Consider the following 25,866-nt stretch of genomic DNA (forward strand, 5'->3'; position numbering starts at 1 on the left):
GGACCTTATCAGGAATTTTTTCATTGGAAAATATTAGGTCTACCTAGTTCCTCATGCACTTAGGAAGGTGGTCCATCTCTTGTCAGCTTGCATTCTCAATTTAGTACCTCTTTGACTGTGTTGAACTGAAATCCAGTGCTTTCTTTAGCTGTGAGATTTTCTGTACAGCATACAGACCCAGCTTTAGCTGGATAGATTTGTTGGTGGTTTTGCTAAGCTTTCTTCATATCATAAATCTTAAGGTTGGATGGAAGTATTGATTTAAATTAGGCATTACCTTCTCATCCTTTGTTGTGCACTTCATCCAGAAATAATGAAGTATCAATGATATTTCTTTCAGGATATCATTGGGGGGAGTGAGTGACCAAGCAGATATCAGAGGCCACCGCAGAACCTACATTGGTTCCATGCCAGGCAGAATCATACAAGGCTTGCGCACTGTTGGCGTCAGAAACCCCGTGTTCTTGCTGGATGAGATTGACAAGATGGTAAGTTACATTATTGTGTGAAAATAAGAATAATAAAGCTTATTAGTGTCAATTCACCTCTCAGCATTGCTTGTTGTGCGACGTTTGTGCCTTTTCTGTAGACCCCCGGCATTCATGGTGACCCTGCGGCAGCTTTGCTTGAAGTCTTGGATCCAGAACAGAACTGTGCCTTCATTGATCAGTATCCTTTCTCTAATATGACATCAGTGCACTTAAGTGCCTGCAACTTTTGTAGCCAAGCAATTACAACAGCTTTGCATAAGCTTTAGGTAGCTTCTTGTCTTTCATAAATGGCCTGGTCTACTTCAAATAGGCATGATTGCCTGTTTTTTCCTGTTAGCCTTCTTTAACTTTTCCTTACTTGGACTTTCAGTTACCTGAACATTCCATATGACCTATCAAGTGTCTTGTTCATCGCCACAGCTAACACAGTCTCCACAATTCCAGCCGCCTTGCTGGACAGGATGGAGGCAAGTTGGTTTTTCATGTGCTGTCCAGTTTTTCTTTTTTTTTTCAGTAATTGACTAATGCTTATTGCATTAGGCATTACATATATGCTCCTATGGCATTTAAATAGTTTTCATAGCCATGTAATAAGTCTAGCCTTGCTTGCTTTTGGCACAGAGCAGTTATTTGTAGAATACATTTATTTTACAGTCAGGCTGTTGATAAATGTGCGTTTTATAATGAGACCCATATACATTTAAATCTGGATATAACGAAATTTAGAAAATTCCACGATTTTTCGTTAAATCCAGTTTTTCGTTGCATGTAGTTATTGCAAGAAGGCCCATAAGAACACTGCAGAACAGAAACACGAACGTTTCGCACATATGCTCTGATAACATGACTGCAGCAGCACAATTCTACGAGTTGGGCGGGGATAGTGGGGAGGCGGGGGAGCGGGAGGCACCTTGGCCAGGCTAGAGGAGAATTCACACACGCTTGCACTACCATTGCTATAGCTAGACCAGCGATAAAGGCACGCGCTTCCCACATTTCTACACTCGATCTGCCAGCTGTCATCATCCCAGGAAACAGACTCTCTGCCTTTTTTGCTCCCGACGCATGGCAGCTATTAGTGCTGGAATGGCAGCTGTAAGCGCTGAAAGCAACCATGTGTCAGCAGAGTAAGGTATCAAGTGCTGCGAGGGAATGATGGCTGGTTATGCTATCTAGGCCAAGTAGTAATCCCTCGTTATAACGAAATCGCTTTATTCGAAATATCGTTTTATTCGAAATATCTTCCGGTCCCGACCCAAGTGCATGCATTTTAAGCCGCATTACTCGAAGTGCACGAAGAGCTTGACCCGCTTACAGCGAAGTGGCGAGCGGAGGTGTCGCCGAGCGGCAGCGTCGCTTTTGCTCAATGCGCAGCGGTAACAGCCACTGGCGATGTGTCATGCGACGCCAACGCCTGTCGTTGCCGCTAGCGCATACCGCTCAGCACGGAGCGGATATCTAAAAACCCAAAAACGGAGCGACAGCAACCAGCAGCAATGCTTTGGCAGTCCTCAGCCGTCGCGCGGCCTGTCAACTCCGGTCGGAATCGTATCGTTGGTATCCCCCGTGATAGAATCTGCACAAAATTGATTTTTTTCTCATGATTTGCGATGCCAGAAAAGCACGGTCTCTTGGATGCTGAAGTGGCCAAAAGACCGCGTTGGCATGGGGTGCGTTCGGTGAGCAAATTTTTACCGCTGGAAAGAGCTCTTCTGGCGCTAGCACAAAAGAAAAAAAAAAGTCCGTCGTTAGCTTTGTTGCTCTTTTGACGGTGGAAACCGACGGATAGCTTTGCGAAAACACACGAATTCGAGCGTCGCAGGCCGCGAGGCCAGCGAAGCAGCAGCATTTGCGGCGCTACCGCGCTACCCAGTGTCATGCGCACCTCCCCCCAGCTCCCGAAGTGGACTCGCCTAAATTGACGGACAGCTTTCCGAAAACATCGGGGGCGAGGCAGCGTCAGCGGAATAAGCGGCGCTACCGCGCTACCCATGCGCTACCCAGTGTCCCGCGCTAGTAGCGCTAGGGTGCCTCGATGCGCGCCAAGCGCGCGCGCATGGGGAGGCGGGAGACCGCGCGCATCAAGGCACCCTCTCCCGCGCACCTCCCCCCCACCTCCCGAAGTGGTTTCGCCTTCCCTCACCGAGATAGGCATCTGGGAAGTGCGCATGCACGTCGACTGTGCGATCCGTTTGAACTGCCTGCTGCCAGTTTTGAGTGCTGTCGCGGTTCCTGCCTCCTCCTCACCTCGCGAGGCCTTCCGTGCTTCATACTTCTCGGAACTCCGGTCGCCTTTCTTCCGTCTGCAGACGCGAAGCCCGCCATTGCAACCGTCATCCCCAGTGTGCTCCGACGAGGACAGCGAGATGACCTGAAGGCATGACCACATTTTGAAGCTTCTGCCGTCTTCTTCGCCCGCCGCTTTCGCGCCGACGGCGCATGCATTTGGATCCGTGCTGCAGGCCACGTGGTTGCGTGTTATTCGGAATGCTACGTTAGTCTTGCCTCGCGTGTGTTCTTGTGGTCTACAGTGACAAATGGCTCCGTCAGTCTCCAGGCGAAAATGTCTGACTTTGGAGCAGAAAGTTCTGCTGATAAAAGAAGTGGAAAAAGGCCGCCGGCAGAAAACTGACATCGCGAAGGAATTTGGCATACTGCCGTCAACTTTATCAACTGTGTTGAAAAATAAGGACGCTATGCTGGATGGCTTTGAAAAGAGCTTCTCGTCAAAGAGAAAGAGGAATCGTGATTCAAAATATCCGGAAGTGGAGGGTGCACTTCTACAGTGGCTGAAGAACGCCAGGAGCGCAAATCTCCCTGTAAATGGACCTGCACTTACTGCAAAAGCCGAAGCTCTCGCCCTCCAAATGGGGCATAAGGATTTCAAATGCAGCAATGGCTGGCTTGAGCGCTTCAAAAAACGACACGGCGTGACCTCGAAGACGATCGTTGGCGAAAGCGCAGCCGTGAGCCGTGACACTGTAGACGTATGGCGCCAACATCGGCTCCAAGCTCTACTTGAAAAATATGAAGACAAGACATCTACAACCTTGATGAGGCAGCATTTTTCTACAAAATGCTACCGAATCGCACGTTCACGACCCCTGGCACATCCTCATCCGGAGGAAAACAGAGCAAGGAGCGTGTCACAGTGCTTTTTGGTGCTAATGCAACAGGCGAGGACGAGCTTCCCTTGTTGATACTGGGAAAGGCGGAGAAACCGCGGTGCTTCCGAAATGCAACTGTTCCAAATGAATGCGTCTACAGAAGCAATAAGCGAGCTTGGATGACTGCTGCAATTTTTGAAGACTACGTGCGCCTAATGGATAGACGGTTCAGCGCAAAGAATCGGCAAGTGCTCTTCATCATTGATAATTGTCCGAGCCATGGGAAGATCGACCACCTCAAGGCGATTACTTTGGAATTTTTGCCTGCCAACACTACCGCGGTATTGCAACCGATGGATCAGGGCATCATTGAGACCACCCGGAAGCTGTACCGCAAGGCTCTTTTGCAGCGCATGCTCACAGCGTATGATGCCAGCAAGAGTTACAGCATTGATTTGCTTGGTGCGATCCATTTGCTAAACTTTTCATGGAGAGAACTTGCACCTTGGAAGATCGCCAACTGCTTTGCGCACGCCGGCTTTTCCCGTGCCGCCGTCACCGACCCTGACGATGACCAGCCTGACGATGACCAAACTTGCAGCGATTTGTACGAGGCTGTACATAAAATTGCTGGCGAAGAGGTAGACGGTGACTTCGACACATTCGCGTTGGCTGACGCGGCTGCTCCCGTGGTCGCTCCAGCGACGGACGCGGAAATAATTGACGCTGTTGGTGGCCCCGACGAGGACGAAGAGCCACGTGAAGTGCCAACTATGGTGCAGACATGGGAGTACCTACGCCTGCTACGAAATAAGGTTGAATGTATGGGCGGCGACCACGGCCTCGTGCAGAGCTTGTTCAAATTAGAGCAGGGGTTGCTTGCGCTCGGTAAGAACTTCAAGCAACCAAAGCTCACTGCTTTTTTTGCACATGAATAAAGTTTTGATTCACTGAAAATATTTATTTTGACTTGCTTGCAGTTTTGGTGCAATTAAAGCCCGACTGGTCAAGACTTTGTCAAGTGGTCGCGTATATCGAAATACCGCTTATAACGAATTTTTTCGCTGTCCCGCTGATTTCGTTATAACGAGGGATTATTGTAGTTACTGTAGACCGGGAACATGAGAAGAAAAAGAATTTGCCTCCCATCGTTAGTCTCTTGTCGGTATTCGTTGCAATGCTACATATAATTATAATTTGTTTACAGGAAAGGAAAGGTGCGGTATCTATCACACTTTCTCTGGCCAGCGTGAGTTGGACGGTACACCATCGCTCCTGTCGTGTGGGGTTCCTTGGCGCGCATTCAAGCGTGGCATTGCAGATGGCAGGGACGCATACCGCCTCGGCCAATCAGAATGCCACAAAAGCGGGACACACTTTGTCCACGACAGCATGAGCCATTATAGGCTTTTGCCTTAATAATCAGTAGGATAACAACAGGTTATGCACTTGGTAAGCACACTCATATCATGAATGGCACCTTACCAACATTCTCCACGGGAAAGTAGCCTTGTCCTGACAGTGCTAGCCTACGGGGCTGAAACATAAAATGCAATGAAAAAGTTTGAAATTTATTTAAGGACCAAGTGGCAAGCCTTGGAAAAGAGAACAATAGGGGTAAGATTAAGAAACATATAATGAGAGCGACGTGGATTAACGTTAATTGTATTTAAAGTAAAACCTAGGGTGAGAAATAGACTTAAGTGAGACAAACTATAGAAAAAAAGCTGATAACCAGTGGCTTGTTAAGGTAACAGACCAGATTAAAAGTGAAAGAAAACAGCCAATAGCACCAGACTCGTGTGGGGAGATGTGAGATTTGCTAGGACATGGCGGCCCTGGCTGGTGCAGGACAGTGCTAATTCAGGAATCGTGGATCATTGAACGAGTCATTTGTTCTGCAGTAGATGCAGTCGGGTTGATGTTAACATTCTGTGCATTATTTTCGTACAAGTTCTACTATTGTTGGTGTATTGCTGGTGTGAATGTTGAAAGAAATTACTGTGGCAATTTAAAGGCCGAACTGAGATGTGGTGTTGCAATTGTTTGTTTTCTTTGATGAATAGGTTATTTCTGTCCCTGGTTATACTCACGAGGAGAAGGAACACATAGCTCGAAACCATCTTCTTCCTAAGCAACTTAAAGAGCATGGTATCACAACTGACATGATGCAAGTGACCGATGAGGCACTGAAGAAGCTTGGTGAGTGATTAGGGCACCCTGTCCTCTTTGAAAGAAGGCTTTTTGTTGATTCACCCTGTAGTTCATTGTAGCATGCAGGCAGAGTTAAACTGTCCTTAAATAAGAGGCGTTCTGCAGTACATCCCTCTTTCTGCAACATGTCTATTCACCCTCTTTTTCCAGTGCCTTACAGTCACCCATTTATAGAATCACATCGCCAACTATATGTTTCACGGCCTTGCAGCATATCACTGGTAGTTCTCTGTGGTTTTGGTTTTGAATTCTATTTTTTCACTGCTGGTATATTTATAAAGAAAATATGTTCAGCCATGAAGATGTGTGTTACTTTATGGTTCACTTATGGAATGTTGTACCTTTCACAGGCATCTGAGTTATCACAGTGCAAACACTTTTCGAGCAGGTATAGTTTAGAAGGCAGCTCTGTTGCATGAAATGAGTGATGATTCGTGTTTATATATTGTTAGCTTTGACAGGGACAGCGATATGAGATCACTGCCTGCAGCTGGGTATCTAGAAAAGTGGGTAGGACTTTTTTGGTTTTGTGCAGTTCAAATGTTACCAGGTACTTAATTGGGGAACTTGATAACAAGGCATCAAGGAAAACATGCATCTGTGCTTCCTTTCTACGAGAGAACATTGAGTTTTTTGCTTGTTTGATTCTTCATGTTTTGTCACCCTTCTTATGATGCTAACATTTATTAAAGCAGCTGTAAGGTTTTGTGGGTAATGCCAAAGACTTGTGAAATTAAGCTCACCAAAGGCTGTAGCCAGATGGCATGCAGTGCACAACAATCGCTTTATGGAGTTTCTTTCAGGAGCATTGCAGCTGTAATTTTTAGAAATAACAAAGAAGCATGCTGTATTACAGTTTTGATTTCATGTATCTTGGACTGTTTATGAATATTTGTGTACTTGCTTTCATCAGTAACGCTCTTGAAAGGGCTCGCAGGCACTGTTAATTAGGCATTTCATTAAACCAGAAATAGACATCGTAGCTTTTCTAATGTTGACAAAAATGACTTTTATTTTGCAAAAGAAACCTTGATAAGATGGCTTTAGAAACAGCAGTTAAGTGGTATCTGGGCTGCTTGCTTTCTGTTCTTTAAATCATGGCTGTACCATTGTGCATGGCAGTTATTTTGTCATTTGCAACTAAACTTGAACATACTTTGCTGCCTAGTGGTCTGTTATGCTCATTTTGTATGCACCTTCAAATTTGCTAAATTTGTTCCTTTCTTTTGCTTCACCTTCAGCATGGATGAGTAGCTCAAGCAAAAATTGTTCTTTTGAGTTTATTGATCGAATGATTTGCATTATTTTCTCAAGGATTATACCACGTAAGCCACATGCATACCTTGCCCCTAATGTTTTGAAATTCAGAAAATTAGACCACTACATGCCAAGAGGAGTTTTTGTGTTGATCAATATTTTCTGCTTACTCATGTAGCGTAAACTGTTTACATAACTGTTGAATTTGGGAAGAAATGGTTCATGTGATGTCCTTGATTGCTTCTTGTTGACTGCAGTCGTGAAATACACCAGAGAAGCTGGAGTGCGGACATTGGAGCGCAAGATTGGAGCTCTTTGCCGAGCTGTTGCTGTAAAGGTCGTTGAAAGTGAAGCCCTCTGTCCCGTGGCTCTTCAGCAAGATCAGCTGTCCAACCAGTGTGCTGTCACAGCGACTGTGGCACGCCCACCTTCTCTCCCCATTGTCATTGATGAAATGGCCATTGAAACCGTTCTGGGAGTGAGCTACCATTTTGTGTCTCAATCAGTTGTAGCTTGAGTTTGTAAGTTGCAGGGCACAGATTGGTGCCATGTAATGTCCCTCCCTCCCTACCAGTGAGCGGGAGGCCGTTATGGTTAGCTTCTTTTCTAAGTGGCAGATTTTAAATGTTGCAGCAATAGACATGTTTGGTGTGGTTGTGTGATAACTGATTCTGCTTAAAAATTTACCTGATTAAAGTTTAAAATAAGAGTGTTTATTAATGACTTGGTTATCCTGTGTACAACTCTTAATCTGGTCTCAAATTTCACATTTCATGTTCGAAGTTTTTCTTCTAGTTATGTAAGAACCGAAACTGTTACTTAAGTTCTTACCACTTACTGCTATATGTTCTTCAAGGTTTTCATATAGTGGTTGCTTTGCCACACCCTAGGAATGCTTCTTTTACATGGTAGCTTTGTATTGTAGTAATTAACAGCATAAGTAATTTGGTGGTACTTTTGTTGCAGCCACCCCAGTATGATCAGGACATGGACTCTCGCCTTCTGCAGCCAGGGGTGGCAGTAGGTCTGGCATGGACTGTGGCTGGTGGCGAGATCATGTTTGTGGAGGCCTCACGCATGGAAGGTGATGGGCAGCTCATCCTCACAGGGCAATTGGGCGATGTCATGAAGGAGTCGGCCAAGCTGGCCCTCAACTGGCTACGCATTCATGCTGACATGGTAGGCACACTTTCTGTGTACAGCTCAGCATTTTTGTTGGTCAAACAACATGGCTGAAGCTGCTCTAGTGCCTGTTGTTCGTTTTCTTTTCTTTTCCTCTTTGTTAAGGGTTAATGGCTCGTGCTCGCGGCCAGGATAGTGTCCGTCCGTCTGTCCATCCGTAGCGCTTTCGATGGCCGAGCACTAACTGGACGTAGGGTTTCCTGACATTACGTTTGGCAGGAGCTGCCAACTCGGGCCTCTCCTTTCATATCAGCCTGCCAAGACCCTTGCATTTACGTTATCCCTAGGCCACGCAGGCACGTTCATACGACTTGGTTAAAGTGGGGCTTTATATGTGGGCTGAGGAAGGAGAAAAAGAGAAGAAGAAGAACGCTTGGTCACCCGCAGCTAATGCTTTCGCTCAATATTTGGTTCAGCAGCATTGAACCCTTGTAATTTTAATCTGATGTGATGTACGGCTGTAATCAATGTTTCACCTTGATGATAAGCCATAGAATATCTATAAGGTGCAACCGTGAACAACAAGGTAAGCCAGAACTACGCCAAGGAGCCACAAGCTAAGCCATGGCATCGCTGAAGCTTTTCGCTTCTGATATCCAGGCTTAACCAAGCTAAGCCACCACCAATTTTTTTTTTTTTTTTTCATTTGGCACTTCCTCGAACGCCGCATCACACAACATACAGAAGCAGACACAGTACAGCAGGCATCAGCGGCGTTTCAAACTGGTTTACAGGAAAGAGAAGGCTCACTATCTGTCACAATTCTCCACGGGCACCTTAGCCATGCTGTAAGGAAAAGGAGGAAGGTGGGAGTGAAAATGGAGAAAAAGAGGTGCCATAGTGGAGGGCTTCGGACCACCGTGCTATAGAGGCTTTCGCCTCATCGCAGTTCAGTGATCCAAAGTGCCCCCTAGAGTTTTTTCAAAACTCGAGCATGAAAATCCCTTTTTCAAGTTACCGTTCCTTTCTTTGGCAAGGCATGTCATCTCTTCTGCTAATTATTGGACCTAGTGATAGTCCCCTTTCTTCTGACCATGTGCTTCTTCCATGCACGCTTTTCTGAATTGTTTACTCCAAAAAGCTAAGCCTAATTTTCATATTGTTTGCTTGCAATACCTTTAGAAATTTATCTAGCACAGAAAAAGAAAAGATATGGGTGCTATTTCATGATGCGGCAAAAAAATTTGGAGGCGGCACCTTCTGTGCAATTTCTATTAATTTTTTGTTCTGTAGGCATTCTGATTGGAATTATGTCAAAATCTTTGAAGAATGATTTGTACTTTTTGATTTGTTCCATTACTTGTTTTAGGCTCTGCACTATGTAGTGAATTATTGGATGTTGTGTGCAATATATTTTTACCTACACATATTTCAAACAAGTCAAATAGGTTTATTATTGTAAATCAGCTTCCTAATCCTTTCCAGCACAGTGGTGCCAATTGAAAAGTCACCAAATTTGAAGGGCATTTTATCTGAATCAGTAATTTGCTCTCAGATAACATGAAAAATTCGTTTTTCTTCGACTATTAGATTAATGGCGTTTCAGTTAAAGAAGTGCCAAGGTATAAGTAAGTACCTTGGTATTATGGTAAACTTGGAACTAAAATGGAGCGACCACATAGACCACATTAAATCATCAGCTTTACGTAAACTTGGTTTTCTTCACCATAAACTAAATGTGCGCCTAGCAGCTGCATCTTATTAGCTTTCTCTAAGATCAAAACTTTAAAATGCCGCCATTGTTTGGGACCTCCATATGAAAAAAGCACATAACAGAACTAGCAAAAATACAGACACACAGTATGTGTTATATTTAAAAGGTACAGGTGTGGACATAAGTAAACGGAGCACGCTTTTTTGTTCAAATTGCAATCACGCCGTCTGTATTGGAGATAATAAAACATTATTTGTACATGTGAAAGTGCACTGGCACCTAATACTGATTCTCACATAACATGACTCTCAGTTTCAGTTATGCATCCTGTGAAAAATTTTAGAAAGAAATAGTGTGCTTAGTTTACTTTTGTCCACACAAGTACAATAGAACTGATTCCCTATCTTCACTAATGGGAGGAAACAATATTAAACCTCTCCATGTCAGACGTAAGATCGCCTGCCTTTGCTTTTTTCATTAACTAATTCATGAAAAACTAGGCATTTCTCCAGCCCCTTATATATAGTTTTCATAAATGCGTAGAACTCGTTATCATGATCACACCTTAGCACCATACTTTGCTCATACTAAAGCTTTTTAATTTTTTTTTTCAGGCACGATTGATGAATGGAATTTCTGGCCTCTACGAGTTATCTCGGTCGTTGATTTTTGCGAGGCACTTTGTAATCTATTTTAGGTTCTGTATGTTATGCTATGTACTATATCAGGCAATTTTATTGATCTCTTTGTTTTACTGGTGTTGCCTGCCGTTGTATTGAGTGATTTTATTTTTCTGCGCTTCGTGCCTGGGCTCAAGTGAGCATCTGCAGTATTGTGTAAATAAAAATAAAATAAATTAGCTGTTTATCTATTTTTAGCATTTCCAAATGAAAAGATCCTCCTTTAGGCATTAGATCTGAAAGTAAGAAAACAGTCGCCCTACCTCTTATACCGTATGTACTCTCATATTGATTGCACCCCGAATTTTGAGGTCAAAATTCCATTTTTTAAATTCCCCGCGTAATGATTGCACTCCGAACTTGCTTCCGCCGCCATTTTTGTTTTCATGTCCCGCACTGTTATAGCGGCAGCCGCCTGTTGGTTGATCTGCAGTCATCCGCGCAGCGAATGCATTCCGACGAGTTCCCATGATTCCTTAATTAACCCTTTCACTGTCACGAACGTACCGGTACGTATTCGCGTTTCCTCCCCGCAGTGTCAATAACGTACCCGTACGTATTCTATCTTGCGTTCAAATCTTCGCGCCTCACCGTAAAGCTGCCGCGCTTGGACTTGCTCCGCCATCTGTTGAATCTTTCTACAAGCTGATATGCTCGCTCCGCGCCGATAAGACACATATATGGAAGAGTATGGTGCAACCGCGCCCGCCCGTTCTTTGCTCGTGGGAGGGGGCGTGGTCGCTCCGTGACACTACTCTCTCGAGCGAGCGATCCTTCGGCGCGCGCGTGCGTTTATGGGTTCAAAGTTTGTTCTGCCATCTGCGGCAGGTTTGGAGGTTTTTATTTTTGTTCTTTGTCGCGCTTCCGCTACGGCGTGGCAAGTTCAGGGTCGCACGCGGTTTCCTCTCTCCGACTGACATATGACTCGATTGCTGCATTCGCTCTCTCCACGCGCCCTCGCTTGAGGACAGCTTGCCGTTAGCAGCAGCAGCACACGAGTGTTTTAGCCCCTTTCCATCTTTTTCTCTTTTGACTTCACTACGCGCCGTTTCTCTCCCTTGTGCTGGCCACTGAATGTGCGCCCTCCGCGCGCGCTTACTTTCGGATGGCGGACCGCGCGGGACCTTCGACGGCTGACTGGAGCGATGGCTCTTCGGGTTCTGATTACCAGCCAAGCTCGGATTCAGACTCAGGATCCACCACACTCTGAAGAAGTATTGAGCGTGTTTTTTTTTATTTTATCATATATCATTTATAGTCAGACTGATGATGATGATGTTTATTTAAACACCTGCAGAACACTGACATGTGCAAATTGCATTGACTAATTTATTTGTATACCCATCATGATGCAAAATAAATCTTTATGCTCGTTCCCTGATATGCTCGTTCTCTGAAACCAAGCCGACACTGGGGGTGCGTCCCAGTCAGAAACAGCCGACAGTGAAAGGGTTAAAACGCGCTTTACGGCATTCGCCGTTTTGCAATTCGGCAGCTTCGCAGCGTGCTTTGTAGTTTTGTGTGAGTTTACGCCATTTCACCATGGGGCGGTATGCCAGTTACACCGCCGCGTTCAAGCTCAAGGCAGTTGACTATGCACTGGAGCATAGCAACTGCGCTGCTGGCAGGCATTTCGGCGTCGATGAAATCAGGATACGCTATTGGAGGAAGCAGCGCGAGAAGCTGATGGCTGCGAACAAGACACGGCGGGCTTTCCGTGGACCCAAAACGGGCAAATTCCGTCATGTTGAGGAGGCGATCCTAGAATACGTGAGGGACCTGTGCAAGAATGGTTGTGCAGTGTCATTAGAAATGATACAGACGCAGGCGCGCACAACTGCCAGGAAGCTGGGAATTGCCGCAAAGGATTTCCGCGCTAGCTCCGGTTGGACGACTCGCTTTATGCTACGGAATGGACTTTCCTTGAGGCGGCAGACGTCGTTGTGCCAGCGGCTCCCATCCGCGTATGAAAGCAAAGTGATAGACTTTCATCACTTCGTCACTAGGCTTCGCAAGAAAAGCGGTTACCTCATGTCGCAAATTAGAAATGCCGATCAAACTCCACTGACGTTCGACATGCCTCTGAATACAACTGTGAATGAGAAGAGTACTCGGAGCGTCCTCGTGAAGACGTCTGGCGCAGAAAAACAGCGATGCACCGTCATGCTTGCTATGACGGCCGACGGGCGGAAGCTGCCACCATACGTCATCTTCAAACGGAAGACTATTCTGAAAGGAAACTTTCCCCGTGACATCAGTGGCGTAGCCAAAAATGTTTTTCGAGGGGGGCTGACGTTGCTGCTCAGCCTCCTCAGTATCGAGATACCTGTCGCCAACCTGTCACCTCTCAACTGCGCCATAAATTCTGCATGCCGGGATGCAAAGATTGCATGGAAGAATAGTACCATCCGGGACTTTCGTGATCCATCGAGTATCCTGCACATGAATTGTTTCAGACGAAAATCATTCGTTTAATTTAACAATTGCAGAACTGAAAATTCTTCACAGGCAGTTTTTCAGCCATATACAATTAACATTAGCTCGAATACATAGTGCTCTTGACGGACCCGCGGATGAAATTGTTCTCTGCATTCTCTCCAGTGTGCTTATAATTTTGATTATAATGCAGCATCTGCACTCTAACAAACTAAAGTGTTACGAACAGACAAGGACTCTCAGCAGACCACTTCAACATAAAAACACCGAGATTCAGTGCGAACAAGAGGCCCGAGAGGGAGAAGACAGCGCGGCGTCAGAAGATCGAGTTTGGCCTGTGGAGGCTGCGCACGTGGCGTCACGCTCTCTCCTAGTTTTTTTTTTATTATTATTATTATTTCCCCACGCATTCCTTCTCTGCGTGCTTTATCAGCTTATCTAGTAGTATGGCTTGTCTCCTTTGTATGGTCCGGTGGATGATTTCAGAAAACTAAATGCACCTTTCGCTTTTTTTTTATTCCCGCAGAAATCTCTTTTTGAGCATGAAAAAGACATACTGGAGACAAAGTCCAGATTGATTTCCGGCTCTGGTAGCTGTTTTGGTCTGCGGTGTATGACAGTACAAAAAAATTTCTTGGGGGGCTACAGCCCTATAAGCCCTCCCCCTGGCTATGCACCTGCATGGCATCTATATACGTGCACAAATGAAAGGATGGATGACTGCAGACCTGATGGTCGACTGGATTAAGACTGTTTGGGGACGAAGACTAGGAGCACTTCTGCTTCCCTCGCTTCTGGTTTTGGACCGTTTCAGGGGTCACCTTGTGGACAGCGTGCGTGCTAAGCTTAAAGAGCTGCGCACGGACATTGCAATGATTCCTGGGGGTCTGACTTCGCTGCTGTAGCCTCTCGACATGTCGCTGAACAAACTGTTCAAGGACAACGTTCGAAGACTTTATGCAGAGTGGATGGCAATGGGCCAGCATGATTTGACGCCGAGCGGAAAGATCAGTAGGCCATCCGTGGAGATGCTTTGCTTGTGGATCGCAGAAGCGTGGAGCAGTATCCCCGACGAGGTAGTGTCCAAGAGCTTCAACAAGACAGGCATATCGAACGTTTTGTATGGAACGGAAGATCACTTACGGGATTGTGAAGATGCTCTCAGCAACGACTCTGCCGTTTCCAGTGATGAGTCATGCAGCAATGAAAGTGAGGATTCAGACTCTGATTAGACTACTTACGAGAAAAAATAAATGGGTATTGTGCAGTTCATGTGATACTTAATGTGCGTGTTTATTGCGAAGGTAAGCCTTACTCGACTTTTATTTTTGGTTGTAATTGAGATATCTGTTCTAGACGTCTGACCTGCAACTTGTTTGCGTTTTCGGTGCTCAAAAATTTTATTGTGGAACATTTACCCCGCGTAATGATCGCACCCCGAAATTTGCGTGTTTTTTTTTTTTTTTTTTAAGTGCGATCATTATGCGAGTAAATACGGTACACTGTCTCTAGCAAAACCAGCACATCACACACTGCCCCACACTATAGCAAAGAGCAGGGGCACAAGCTTTATGCAGAGTCTGTTAGTGCAAAACCTCGAGCAGGTGGTCTTTACGGTGCCATTGAATCCAACCTGGCCACGCATCAAAGCAAAGTGACCAGGGTCCAGAGAGACCTAGAGGTGGTGCTAAACATGGCCTGCTCAGCCAGGTCGGATACAATGGCAATTTAAAGAGAGCAACCACCTGCTCGAGTGCTTGCAATAATAGTGGACGACCCTGCACCTCCACATGTTAAAGTCGATCAACGACATTACAAATGCATCACACAGCTGTACACTACAAAGACTGGCATTGTTCTGTTACTTTTGGGGGCAATATTTTTTTTTCAATGAGCTCATTCAATAATGCATTCGACACCTCCTGAATACCACTGATTCCAACTTGAATCACCCATAATAAACGGATAGAGAAAAAGATGAGCCTGAATTGTTGCATTCCACTGAATTATCCTCTTTCCAAGCACACAAGTCTTCTTTTATTAGTTTTCTATTACCTGGTATTCTTTGCCTAACTTGTCATTAACTTCATTAGAATGGCTAAAATCTTTACCATGCCGTTATACAATCTGACCCAAGGAGTTGTTTGCAAGAACTGTGTGTTCCTCTTTCCTTTTATTTCTTTTAAGGGGGATGCTAGGCTAAAGGGTCAAGTTATAAACTGCTGTGCCAATTTGGATAAAATTTGCAGGCATGGCTTGTCTTCCTCTTATTAGAAATATTCTAAATTTAATCACCTAGTACAAGGAGAAAAATATTGTAGCTGTCATATTGAGCAATTAAATATGTCAGCTTTGGAAAACTATCATTTCTGAAATGTAATGAAGATGTACTAATTGTTTGTCATTAGATACCTTCTAGGTAGATCATTATTTGGGATAAGGCCAATCACGGGTTCTTTGACTGTTTTGTAAAAGTGTGAACATCTTAAAAATGAATTTCATTTCTTTGTCATCATCAGTCGCCGACTGATTATTCTGACTGCTTCGCGGCACTGTCACCCTTCCCATAGGCCGTAATGCATAACAAATACCGAAATTTCGGACACTTCGCAACCTCTAATTTGATTTTTCGGACCCTACTCGGGCCAACTCGATCGACAGCAGCTACCCACACCGTCACTGACTGAAGCATGAAGCGCCATTTCTATTTTGGAATGAGCCTCCTTACCGCCCCAAGAGGTGGCAATAGGAACGGAGTCCGCTCATCATCATCGTTTTTGTGTGTTCCGACACAATGGCTAGTTTCAGTCTCGCCCATCCAAATCCAGGTCAAATCCAGTAGCCGGTGGCCCAGTCGTCTCTTCTTTCTTCTTTGTGACGGTGTGCGGTGTTTATTCTACTTGTGTTCCTTGTGTGTTGTGTACGCCTAGCAGTGAGACCAACGAAGCACACGGGAATGGCGCCAACATCGGGGCAGTTAGCGCCGGGGAATTCAGCTAAGAAGCGCGGCAAATACGCAATGATGACAATGGTGAAGAAGATCGCCATGATCCATCAAGTGCAGAATGGCCGCCTGCAGAGCGAAGTTGCCCGGGAGTTCAGCATCTCGAAGCAGACTGTGTCGGACTATATGAAAAACAAAATGAAGATTTTGAACGAATCATTGCAGTCTTCTTCAGTGCTGGAAAGAAAACATTTCAGAGAGGGCAGCCACCCGAAGCTCGAAGAAGCGCTCCACATGTGGCTGTGTGCGACAGTTGCAAAGAGGATCCCAGTGTCGGGCGATCTTCTGAAACAAAAGGCGGAGGCCCTCGCACTGCGAATGAACATCGAAGGCTTTTAAGTTTAGTGATTGCTGGCTCCGTAACTTTAAGAAGAGGTACGACGTCACTTTCAAGAAAATATGCGGCGAGAGTGGTGCCGTGGACCAGACTCTTGTAACAAATTACCGCTCCGACAGACTGGAGTCGCTGCTGGACCGATTTTCGCCTGATGATGTCTTCAAATGTGACGAAACAGTTCTTTTTTTATAAGATGTTACCCGAGAAGACACTGTCCATGTCTGGCGACCCCTGCCACGGTGGAAGGCATAGCAAAGACCGGGTCACAGTGATGGTTGGCAGCAACATGTCGGGAAATGAAAAGCTCCCGATTCTTGTGATTGGGCAATCAAAGAGCCCGAGATGCTTCAAGGGGGTAAAAACATTGCCCGTGTGGTATGAAGCCAATTCGAAAGCTTCGATTGCGCAGCATCTTTTCGCTGCCTATGTACGCAAGCTGGACCGGAAATTCAAGGCCCAAAATCGCAAGGTGTTACTCTTTGTGGACAATTGCGGTGCACATGGCCACATCGATGACCTGGAATCCATTCAGTTGGAATTCCTGCCACCAAACACAACGAGTGTCCTTCAACCCATGGACCAGGGTGAGATTAAAAAATTGAAGGTGCTATACAGAGCACACTTGCTGAGCCGCATGGTTCTGTGCATTGACGCCGGCAAGCAGTATGCTGTAACTCTGCTGTCGGTGATCAGCATGCTTGCTGACGCCTGGAAGGCAGTTACTGCAGCCACACTCCGAAACTGCTTTCGGCATGCTGGCGAACATGTGCTGCAAGACTTGCGCAGTGGCGGCAGGGTGATCCCAGACGCAGTCACCTTTGAGAACTTTTCATCTGCCGACAGTGCAGCACTCACAGACGAGCTAATTCGTCAGGTAGACACCTGTCCCGCCTGACGACGAATCTGAGTCAGAGGACGACGCACCACCTGTTCCGCTGCCGTCGCACGTGGACCTTGTGAATGCGGTGACGATGCTTGCAGCTGCCTACAGTGACAGCACGACCCTTTCAGAGATTCAAGCCGATCTGATTGCTCGCAAACGGAGGAGCATCCCGCAGCGTATTCACGAATTTTTCCAGCCAATTGCGGGACCTGAATAAGTGCATAGGACATGCCAGTGCATAGAAATAAAGTTTTCACTTCTTTTTTTTCTGATGTTTTTTCGGACTCCTGTTTATTCTGATTTTTCGGTGGTCCCCGTGAGGTCCGAATAATCGGTCGGCGACTGTATCTGTTATTTTTTTTCTTAAGGAATAATTAGAGATCCAAAAAGTACCGCATCTTGTTCCTGACAAAATTTTAGTCGAGAAACCATCTTGAAAGCAGCTCTTGGCGAAAGAGTTTGGTAATGATAATTTTCCTAACGGTTTTGCTCTTGCAAGAAGCGCAAACAGAAAAATGAGTTCAATAATTTCAGAAGATGCTATATAATTTTAGGGCCTAAAATATTAAAGTGCCCTGCTGCATATGTTGGGATAGCCTTTTCAACATGACGCTGCTGTGTGGTGATTGCTTCAGTTCGCCTCTTTTTATTGCGAAAGCAATACTACTTTCACTTTCAAGCCTTTGCGGTGCGACGGCGGTGCACATGAAGTCACCTTTCGCATGACCTCTGTGTGACGTCATGCCTCAAAGCTGGGCGACCAACCCATGCCGTCCGTGAGAGACTGCGGTGCACATGAACGGCAGCCTAACTCCTTCTCTCTACGCCAGGAGCGCCACAGGTGTTATGACGTCACGCCTCAAAGCTGGGCGACCAACTCGCGCCGTCCGTAAAAGATGGCAGTGCGCATGTACGGCGGCCTAACTCTTGCTCTCTCTGCCAGGAGCGCCACAGGTGTTATGACGTCACGCCTCAAAGCTGGGCGACGAACTCACGCCGTCCGTGAAAGACGGCGGTGCGCATGAACAGCGGCCTAACTCCCGCTCTCTCTGCCAGGAGCGCCACAGGTATTGTGACGTTATACAGCTGTATAAAGCGGCGACCGACTCGCGCCGTCCGTGAGAGACGGTGGTGCGCATGACTACGATGCCGCCTACTGCTAAGGATGCTTTCGCAACCTACCGGGCTTAACCAAGCTAAGCCTCTGCCAACTTTTTTTTCATCTTTTCTTTTTTCAGTTTTACAGCTGTCCAGCGCCCTTGTCTGCGCTTGTGAAAGGCTTTCCTTTGTTGCTGATGGATGGGCTTCTTCGTCTGAGCTCCTTATTCTATCTCCAGTTTATTGAGCACTCTGGTTAGCCAGGCTCTTTATTGCGGGAAAACAGCATTCAAAGGTCACATGCTACATTTCTGTCAATCCAAGCTTCAGTTTCGGTTTACCAGCCAGCCCGCTGTTGCCACAGTCCAAAATATGTTTTTCCTTTTTTTTTTCTTTTTTTTTTCTGCCTGCTGTATTCTCAATAGCAGGTCTTCTTTGGCTAAAAAGCACGAAAGACGCGCTAACTTGGAGATTCACTCCGCGTTCAGTTTCTTGCCCAATCTGCCACTGCGTCTTCAAAACAGTATTCATAAGCCCTTTTGGCGGTTGAGTACGCTTCGTCTCGCAAATAAAATTCATTTTATTTATTCTACTGCACAGATGACAATCCAAACTTGGTGAGAAATGTCTTTATTACATGCACAATCCAGAACAACAAAAATTTAACACCTTTTGTTTTTTTGCAGAAAGTGCAATTTTAATGTCGCATCGCCCCTCAATGCAGCTGAACCCAGATATATCGAACTCAAACTAGCTCGATGTATCGCCAAAAATGAGGCTAAATGGGGGCACACCCTGACGTGCCGCTCTTTGGACCAGACTGGAGCGTCTGAGCTGCTGCTGCTTGTATCTTGCGCTAGGAAGTCTGATTCTGTTACTGGTACACTTGGATACAGTTGGATATAGTTGATTTCTGCATTGTCTTCAGCAGCGAAGCAGGCCACATGAGAGTCACTGCAAGCCTTCAGTCAGCTAGACTGGCTTCATCGAACACTGGCTTCCTTGCATAACAGTAGTACCGTGCTCAGAACAAGCGTGCCAAACAGGAGACCACTTATAAGCAGACTCGATGTTCACCTCATCACGGGGTTTTACAGTGTTAGCGCTGCCAGCGGGTGCCCAAGGGTACTCAGGTAACCTGACTTCATGCACGCAAAGTGATCACGGGAGCGCCATTAAGAAAAGTGCCCTTTGCTGGAAAATGGCACGCAGTTCAATATATTGAGCGTTCCATTAGCGGGAGTTCGATGAACATTAGTAGAAATGCTATGCTTTTACGTGGGATTTCCAAGAGAATAATCAGGCAGTTCGATATAGCCAGCTTCAGCGGTACTTGTTGATCATTATCATGAGTAAATGGTGCATCATTTTCAGACCAAAGGTCTGTGTGTTTTTTTTAATGCAGTTCCACCTGCCAGTGCAGAAGGGCACTGACCTGATGGAAGGCACCGATGTGCACATTCATTTCCCTGCTGGAGCTGTTGGAAAAGATGGACCTTCAGCCGGCATCACCATTGTCACAGTGCTGGTATCCCTCTTCACCGGTCGCACAGTTCTTCCTTATGTGGCCATGACTGGTGAAATCACTCTGCAAGGCTTGGTGCTTCCGGTGAAGTTTTTTCTCTCCTCTTTTGGGTGACTTCTTTAGATGGCTTTGTTCACGTTTCTGCCAGTGCAGTCAAAAGTTCATGGAACTTAGTTTTGAGACTCAAATGCACTGGCACGCAACCTTCTGGAATTTACCAAGCATGCTGGAGCCATTTGTGTTCCAGTGCCAGAACTTTGTACCAATGTACTACTCTAGACCCCCATTAAAACAAACTCAGTTAAGATTAATTCTCAGGTAAGATAAACAGTGTGATACCATTAGTTCATTTCCCATATAAAAAATCAAATGTCAGCTAAGGTGAACTGTTATATGTGCCTTTCAGCTGAGTTGATTTTCGTGGTGGCCGTAAGACGTGATGACCCCGCCCTATGGCACTCACGGGGCATCTGCAAAGCACCATCAAGGTAGAAAGAGAAAATACGTAACATGCAAGAAAGCGCACCCCCGTAAGATGGCTTCTATGCACCTTTGCAGAGAATGACAGGGAAGCTCTCTTGCACAAGTGTGCTTTCTTGGAGTGGAAGTCTTCTTGCTGGTGTGGGAAAGGCAGGACATATCATGCAGTCTCGTGCCATGTGCTGTCTCCCACAGAAAGTACACCCGCTTGAAGCTTAAAAACTCTGGGGCCGCATTTCCAATTAAAGGGGTGTTGCGATACGTGTTATTGCGGTGCAGAGATGGCCAGATGTTGCTGTATTGCCTGTGGTGTGCAAAAAGGCGAGAAGTGTGCTTTGCTTGTGGAGCTGGTAACAGCTATGCTGCAGGTAGATTGAGTGGTACAAGAGAGAGGCTAAAGTAAATAAATTAGTGATAATTCTATTGGGCCATGAATAAGTCGCCCAAAGCACATGTCTTATTAGCTTATCTGAATACTACATATTTATACCTTGGTTTTAATTTTTGCTGGTGAAGGTTTAGAACATGCTGGTCATTTTGATTTAGACATATGTCTTACTGTTTGCTGGTATAACATTCTAGGTTGGGGGAATTAAAGACAAAGTGCTGGCAGCCCATCGTGCTGGCATGTGCAAAGTCATCCTGCCTAAAAGAAACAAGAAAGACCTTCAGGAAGTTCCTGAATCCATCAAAGTAAGGATGTGATACCTTTTTTTTTTTTTTTTTTTTTTTTTTAAGGGGGGGGGGGGGGGGGGGTAATTTCTGCACCATCATTACATGTCACGTGTGGCAAACACTAGTGCTCTAATGAACTGTTTCGAAGTGCACCAGGGCACATGTTCTTCAGTTTTGTTATTCCTAAGGCTCTGCGTACAGTAATGAAGAACAAAATGAGTCAGAACCAGGGTACTTGGTGCCCTACTCCTTAACTTCCTTTGGGGCGCATTACTGGAGCACTCTATTTGGAACAAACATTTACTAGTGCCTTTCTAGCTTTGTAGCTGTAAGTTGTCTACATTGAGGTTCTTCTGCCCTGGTTTTGTACCAAAGGGCTACCCATGTAACCCCATTCATTTCCACACAGGCGGAATTGTCCTTCTGCTTCGTGACCCACATTGAAGAAGTTCTCCAGGAGGCTTTTGAAGGCGGCTTTCCTGACCTGCCAAGCTCAGTGGTGCACATGCTGAGCAAGCTGTAGCCTTTCCTTGGAGCTGTTGAGAGTAATGATAAAATGAGGGCATGTTAATGCCTTCCAATGGTGTGCGTTTCTGCATTCAATGCTGATACGATCACGTCTTTGGCAGATCGCCTAGTGGGTCACTGCCCAGATTAATGTACATTTTCATTATGAGTGTCATTTTTTTTTAGTTTGTGTGCTAAAGTGTTTCTGAGAGACAGCACAGTGGCTGTGGTATTTGTCATATTGAAACTTGCTCATTCTGCAAGAGCTTATTTTAGACAGAAATAAGCAGCTCTAATATATTATTTTTAACGTCATTGCAAACATCTTACTGTATTTTCTAGTGTATAAATATAATACACATCTTTGCATAGGATGCACCCCTCACGTTTAGAGGCTTTCAATGAAAAAGTTGATGTGTAAGACACACCTGAATTTACCCAGTTCGGGCAGCGAAACTTGATTATAAATGCTTATGTGGCCATCACGAAATGCACTGTACCTGTGAGAGCATTTGTTTTGCGATGCAAAAGGCAACACTTATGCCCCTCCTCTCTCTCCCCCACGAAAAAAAACTCTTCTCTCAGAGATAAAGCAGCAACACTTTCTTTTTACTCCAAGCCTTCAAAGGCTTTTCTTCTAGCACACGGCAATTTCTGGCGAACTCTGCAGCAGAGTGAAAGAATTGCTGTTCTGATAGTCTTCGTACTCTTGCATCATTGTGCTTGTGTGTTGTCACGCAAGGGCGTTAGGAGCAGTACAGGCAAGTGGAAAACACACGTGCACTGGCCACGAAACAAAGTTGGAAATGGCAAAAGGATAAATGCTTACATTTCCTATGGTAGTAACTGGAAAAGTCAGTCGGCTTTGCATGGCAGTGTGGTTGGACGAGAAGCGCGGATGTCACATTCTTATGGCACTTCATTTAGTATATATTACTAATGCTTGGGGCCTATGAAAAACCATAGTTTTATAATCGTAGATAGCGTTTCCACCGCCACTTCATAATAAAGCTCACACAGAAACATTGCACTAATCAAAAAAGAAAATCTTCTATAACATGCACCGTTTATAGGATGCGCTAGCAAAATTTTCGTAAAGAAATAAGACATCAAAAAGAAAAAAAAAAAAACCTCTTATACACCGGAAAATATTGTACATGACCTGAAATGTTGCATGATTTTTCAGCAGAGGTATACTAGTATTTAGTTACCAAATGAAAGTTGTGGTTGTCACTGTGAAATTTTTGACTTGGGACTTTTAGCTTTTTTTTAATCCTGTTGGACTCCTTTGTGGTTTTAAGCTAGAGGCCTTGTGTGTACTTTGACAAAAACGTAACAGAAGTGGCTCCTTTAACCAAACTGACTGGCATTTATCTGTTATGTGCTGCTCTTTATTGCACAATTTGCAGTTTTAGGCAAATGTGTGACATCTTAAGTGAGAACACTTATAGTCAGATACAACTCGGGGAAGCATTGGCAAATGCTCCTCAATGGTGGCTCTTCAGCCAGGGGTGTTAACTAATTCTCCTGACATCACAGTTGATCCCCCAGGCACGGGTCTGAAATGCACGAGTGACATACGGACCACAAAGCTTTGTGGTACAGCCCGCCGGCTCCAAAATTTGGAGCGTTTGTTCCGAACACGGGCCAGCTTGAAGAGAGCTTTACCACCAGAATTGCTTTCAGCTAAAATCATCGAGAAGGCCTTTTTTCCAAATGGTACAATTCTTTGTGGAAATGAATGGAGACACTGGCCCTATAATTTGCACTAACTTCAGATGGACTTAAGCTGCCTCCAAGAATGAGGTGCTGGACAACCCAGCCTCACTGTCGTCTCCACATTTTTTCTCATTAGGCTCAGTAACAGTGCTGTTAACCATTATACACTTTCAGTATGGCTCAGTCTGAGCCATCTTGAAGTGGCTTGAAGTGTTGTCTGGTGTTGAATGAACGAAACATGCACTGCTTTTATTTTTTGTGAAGAATGGTTGAGTGCTGTCTGGGAATAAGACTTTTTGAGTGTTTTTTTTTTTTTTTAATTTTGTTTATTGCTTTTACTTGTTTCTTTTTTGGCTAATTTCTGTCTCCTGGCCTGTGAGGGATGAAACTTTCAGTGCAGCCCACATAGTATATGAGATTGAGACTCATGCTGTAGTATGAAATCGCCGGTGTATGGCTGGTGCAGCTATAAAAATGGGATCAACAACGTCATGACAATCGGTCAATGCCATTGGCTCAAGTGTTTTTTTTTTTAGTTGCATTCACCATTGCTTTCCTGTGTTGGACCTTAATTGGCCCTCCGGACTTGCGGTATTTGATTTCACCAAATTTGATGTCCAACGTAATTCGTGTATGCCCAACTCAGTGGGGCCTGCCAATTTTAAGTGGTCCATCCAAGAAATTTGGCATGCTTGCGCATTCTTCATGCATTAGAGGCTTTTATTTTTTTTTTGTCATTTCTATTTGAGGCATTCTCAAATTTAACCTGCAATATTTAGGTTACAAGATGTGTGCTGTTCTTATTCTAGTTCATGGCACCCTTTTCGTGCATTACACTTACGTACAAAATGTGCATTACAGTCTTTGTAGGGGTGCCAGTGGTGCATTTCTTTAAGGGAAGAATAGCAGTGTAGATAGCATTGATGTTGCTCTCCAAGGACACTGTTACCATGTGATGCAGTTGGTATTGTGTGCATTGTAGTGGATGAATATTTTACGAGTGCATGCTGTTCCTCATTGCTGCGTAAGATACATGTTTAATGTTGGGTGTAATTTCATGCCTACTTGGCTTCACCATTGAACAGCAGTAGGTAGTATTCATCTAAACAGTTGGACATGCTTTGTTATGTTTTGTTACATCAGTACTTTCAAGTTTCTGATACATTTGACAGAGCATGAGCTGGTATTGCAACCAATGTGTAAACAAATGTCTGCAGCTGGCACTTGTGAACTGCATGCGTATGTTCTTTCGGCATTGTCATGTAGCAAGAAACCTGGCCAGCCTCAGACATGTTTTTTTGAGGTTGTCTTCCCAGAGTTGGCTTGGGTATTTATTACAACCTGTTTATGTGCTCAATCTGACAAAGTGACCAATTAATGCTGGTGCTTTGGTGCAGTTAATTTTGAAGCAGCCAAGTTTGTTAAGCCATTTTTTTCAAAATTTGCAAAGCACCTTTTGTGTACAGTATTACTGATCAAAAAATGTACATTGTTTACTGAAACGTGTTGGAGTAGACATTTATGCAATGTGAACAGCTGATTATGCTGTGGCCATATTGCTTGATGCAGCATTCTTCCCTGTGCCTTGAAACCTCAAGGTGGTGCAGATGGTACACAGGAAAGGGTTTACAGAATCTTAGTGTTGAGACAGCCACGTGAGTTGTTATTCTGCAGGAGTAAGCGTATAACATCAGTAACGGCTGTTTGTTCTTGATGCGTGATACCCAGACAAAACAGACCTCCCCTCCTCTCAGATGCACCTCTGTTCTTTTTTCTTGCTTTTCCACAAAAGCAGGGAGCCTAATTTCACCATTAGTACATACCACGGAGTAAGATAGACAGGAGCGCCGACTCCACTTTTGGGAAGGGCGAAATTTTGCCGCATCGGAGAAAGCTTGGTGGCAGACCCGATAGATGGCACTAGGATCACCAAATATCATCGACGCTATTGAAGCGTGCTGCCGCCGCGCACGCCACTGCTCCGGCGGTTCCGTGCTGCCGCCGCGTCGTCTGCTTCCTGTCGCTGCACTTGTGTATCACATGCATCGCCATGGGAATATATCCCTCGAAGTCGTGTTGTCTGCATCTTCGTGCTGGACTAAGCTGTCATCTGTTGCCCGCCTCATCGCTGGCATACGGTCGCATTGCGCTCGCCTGCTTCATACAGCTCACCTGCCGTGTCTCACTGACTCCTTCAAAGATCCCCATGCAGACAGCGCATTTCACGTCACTGTGTTTTCTCTTGCGTTCTGTGGATGGAAGTGTTGTGAGTATTACGATTAGAACAACTGTATGGGATGTCAAGTTCAGTGTTTGGCACCTGCACATAGGCAAACAGAGGCCGAAGTGGCAGCTGGATCAATTTTGCTCACCTAGCGCTCTTGAATGTGCACTGACATCGAAATTCAACAGCTGTCCTGCTCCAATGCAGGACAGCCAATTACTCCACAAAACAAAATCTCTCAAAACAAACAGCACAAGATATTTATATCCCAATCTTCTTGTTATTTCCTTTTCATGGTCCGGATCTGCGGTTACTACCTGTCCTAAGTAGACATATTCGCCTACTACTTCCAGTACTTTGCTAACTAATGTAAACTGCTGTTCCTTCCCGAGG

The 25,866-nt window shown here is 45.2% G+C and overlaps 1 protein-coding gene across 4 annotated transcripts in view; it reads left to right on the top strand.

Moving 5' to 3' along the window:
• LOC146205277 (lon protease homolog 2, peroxisomal-like) overlaps positions 1–23,792 on the top strand; it is an 81,692-nt gene extending 57,900 nt beyond the window's left edge. For 3 of the 4 annotated variants that reach the window (XM_084589940.1, XM_084589938.1, XM_084589939.1), the window contains exons 10-18: positions 341–488; positions 590–669; positions 862–958; positions 5,665–5,800; positions 7,327–7,547; positions 8,036–8,248; positions 19,749–19,952; positions 20,931–21,041; positions 21,433–23,792. In XM_084589940.1, the coding sequence (XP_084446066.1) occupies positions 341–488; positions 590–669; positions 862–958; positions 5,665–5,800; positions 7,327–7,547; positions 8,036–8,248; positions 19,749–19,952; positions 20,931–21,041; positions 21,433–21,546 (1,324 nt within the window). In that variant the 3' untranslated portion in view covers positions 21,547–23,792. Of the gene's footprint in view, positions 1–340; positions 489–589; positions 670–861; positions 959–5,664; positions 5,801–7,326; positions 7,548–8,035; positions 8,249–10,519; positions 10,765–19,748; positions 19,953–20,930; positions 21,042–21,432 lie in introns of those variants that run through there. The other variant, XM_084589941.1, reaches the window with a different exon arrangement.
• The last annotated feature ends 2,074 nt before the right edge of the window (positions 23,793–25,866 follow it).

Source organism: Amblyomma maculatum, chromosome 1 (assembly GCF_055883805.1).
Source record: "Amblyomma maculatum isolate TAMU_Amacu chromosome 1, ASM5588380v1, whole genome shotgun sequence".
NCBI lineage: Eukaryota > Metazoa > Arthropoda > Arachnida > Ixodida > Ixodidae > Amblyomma > Amblyomma maculatum.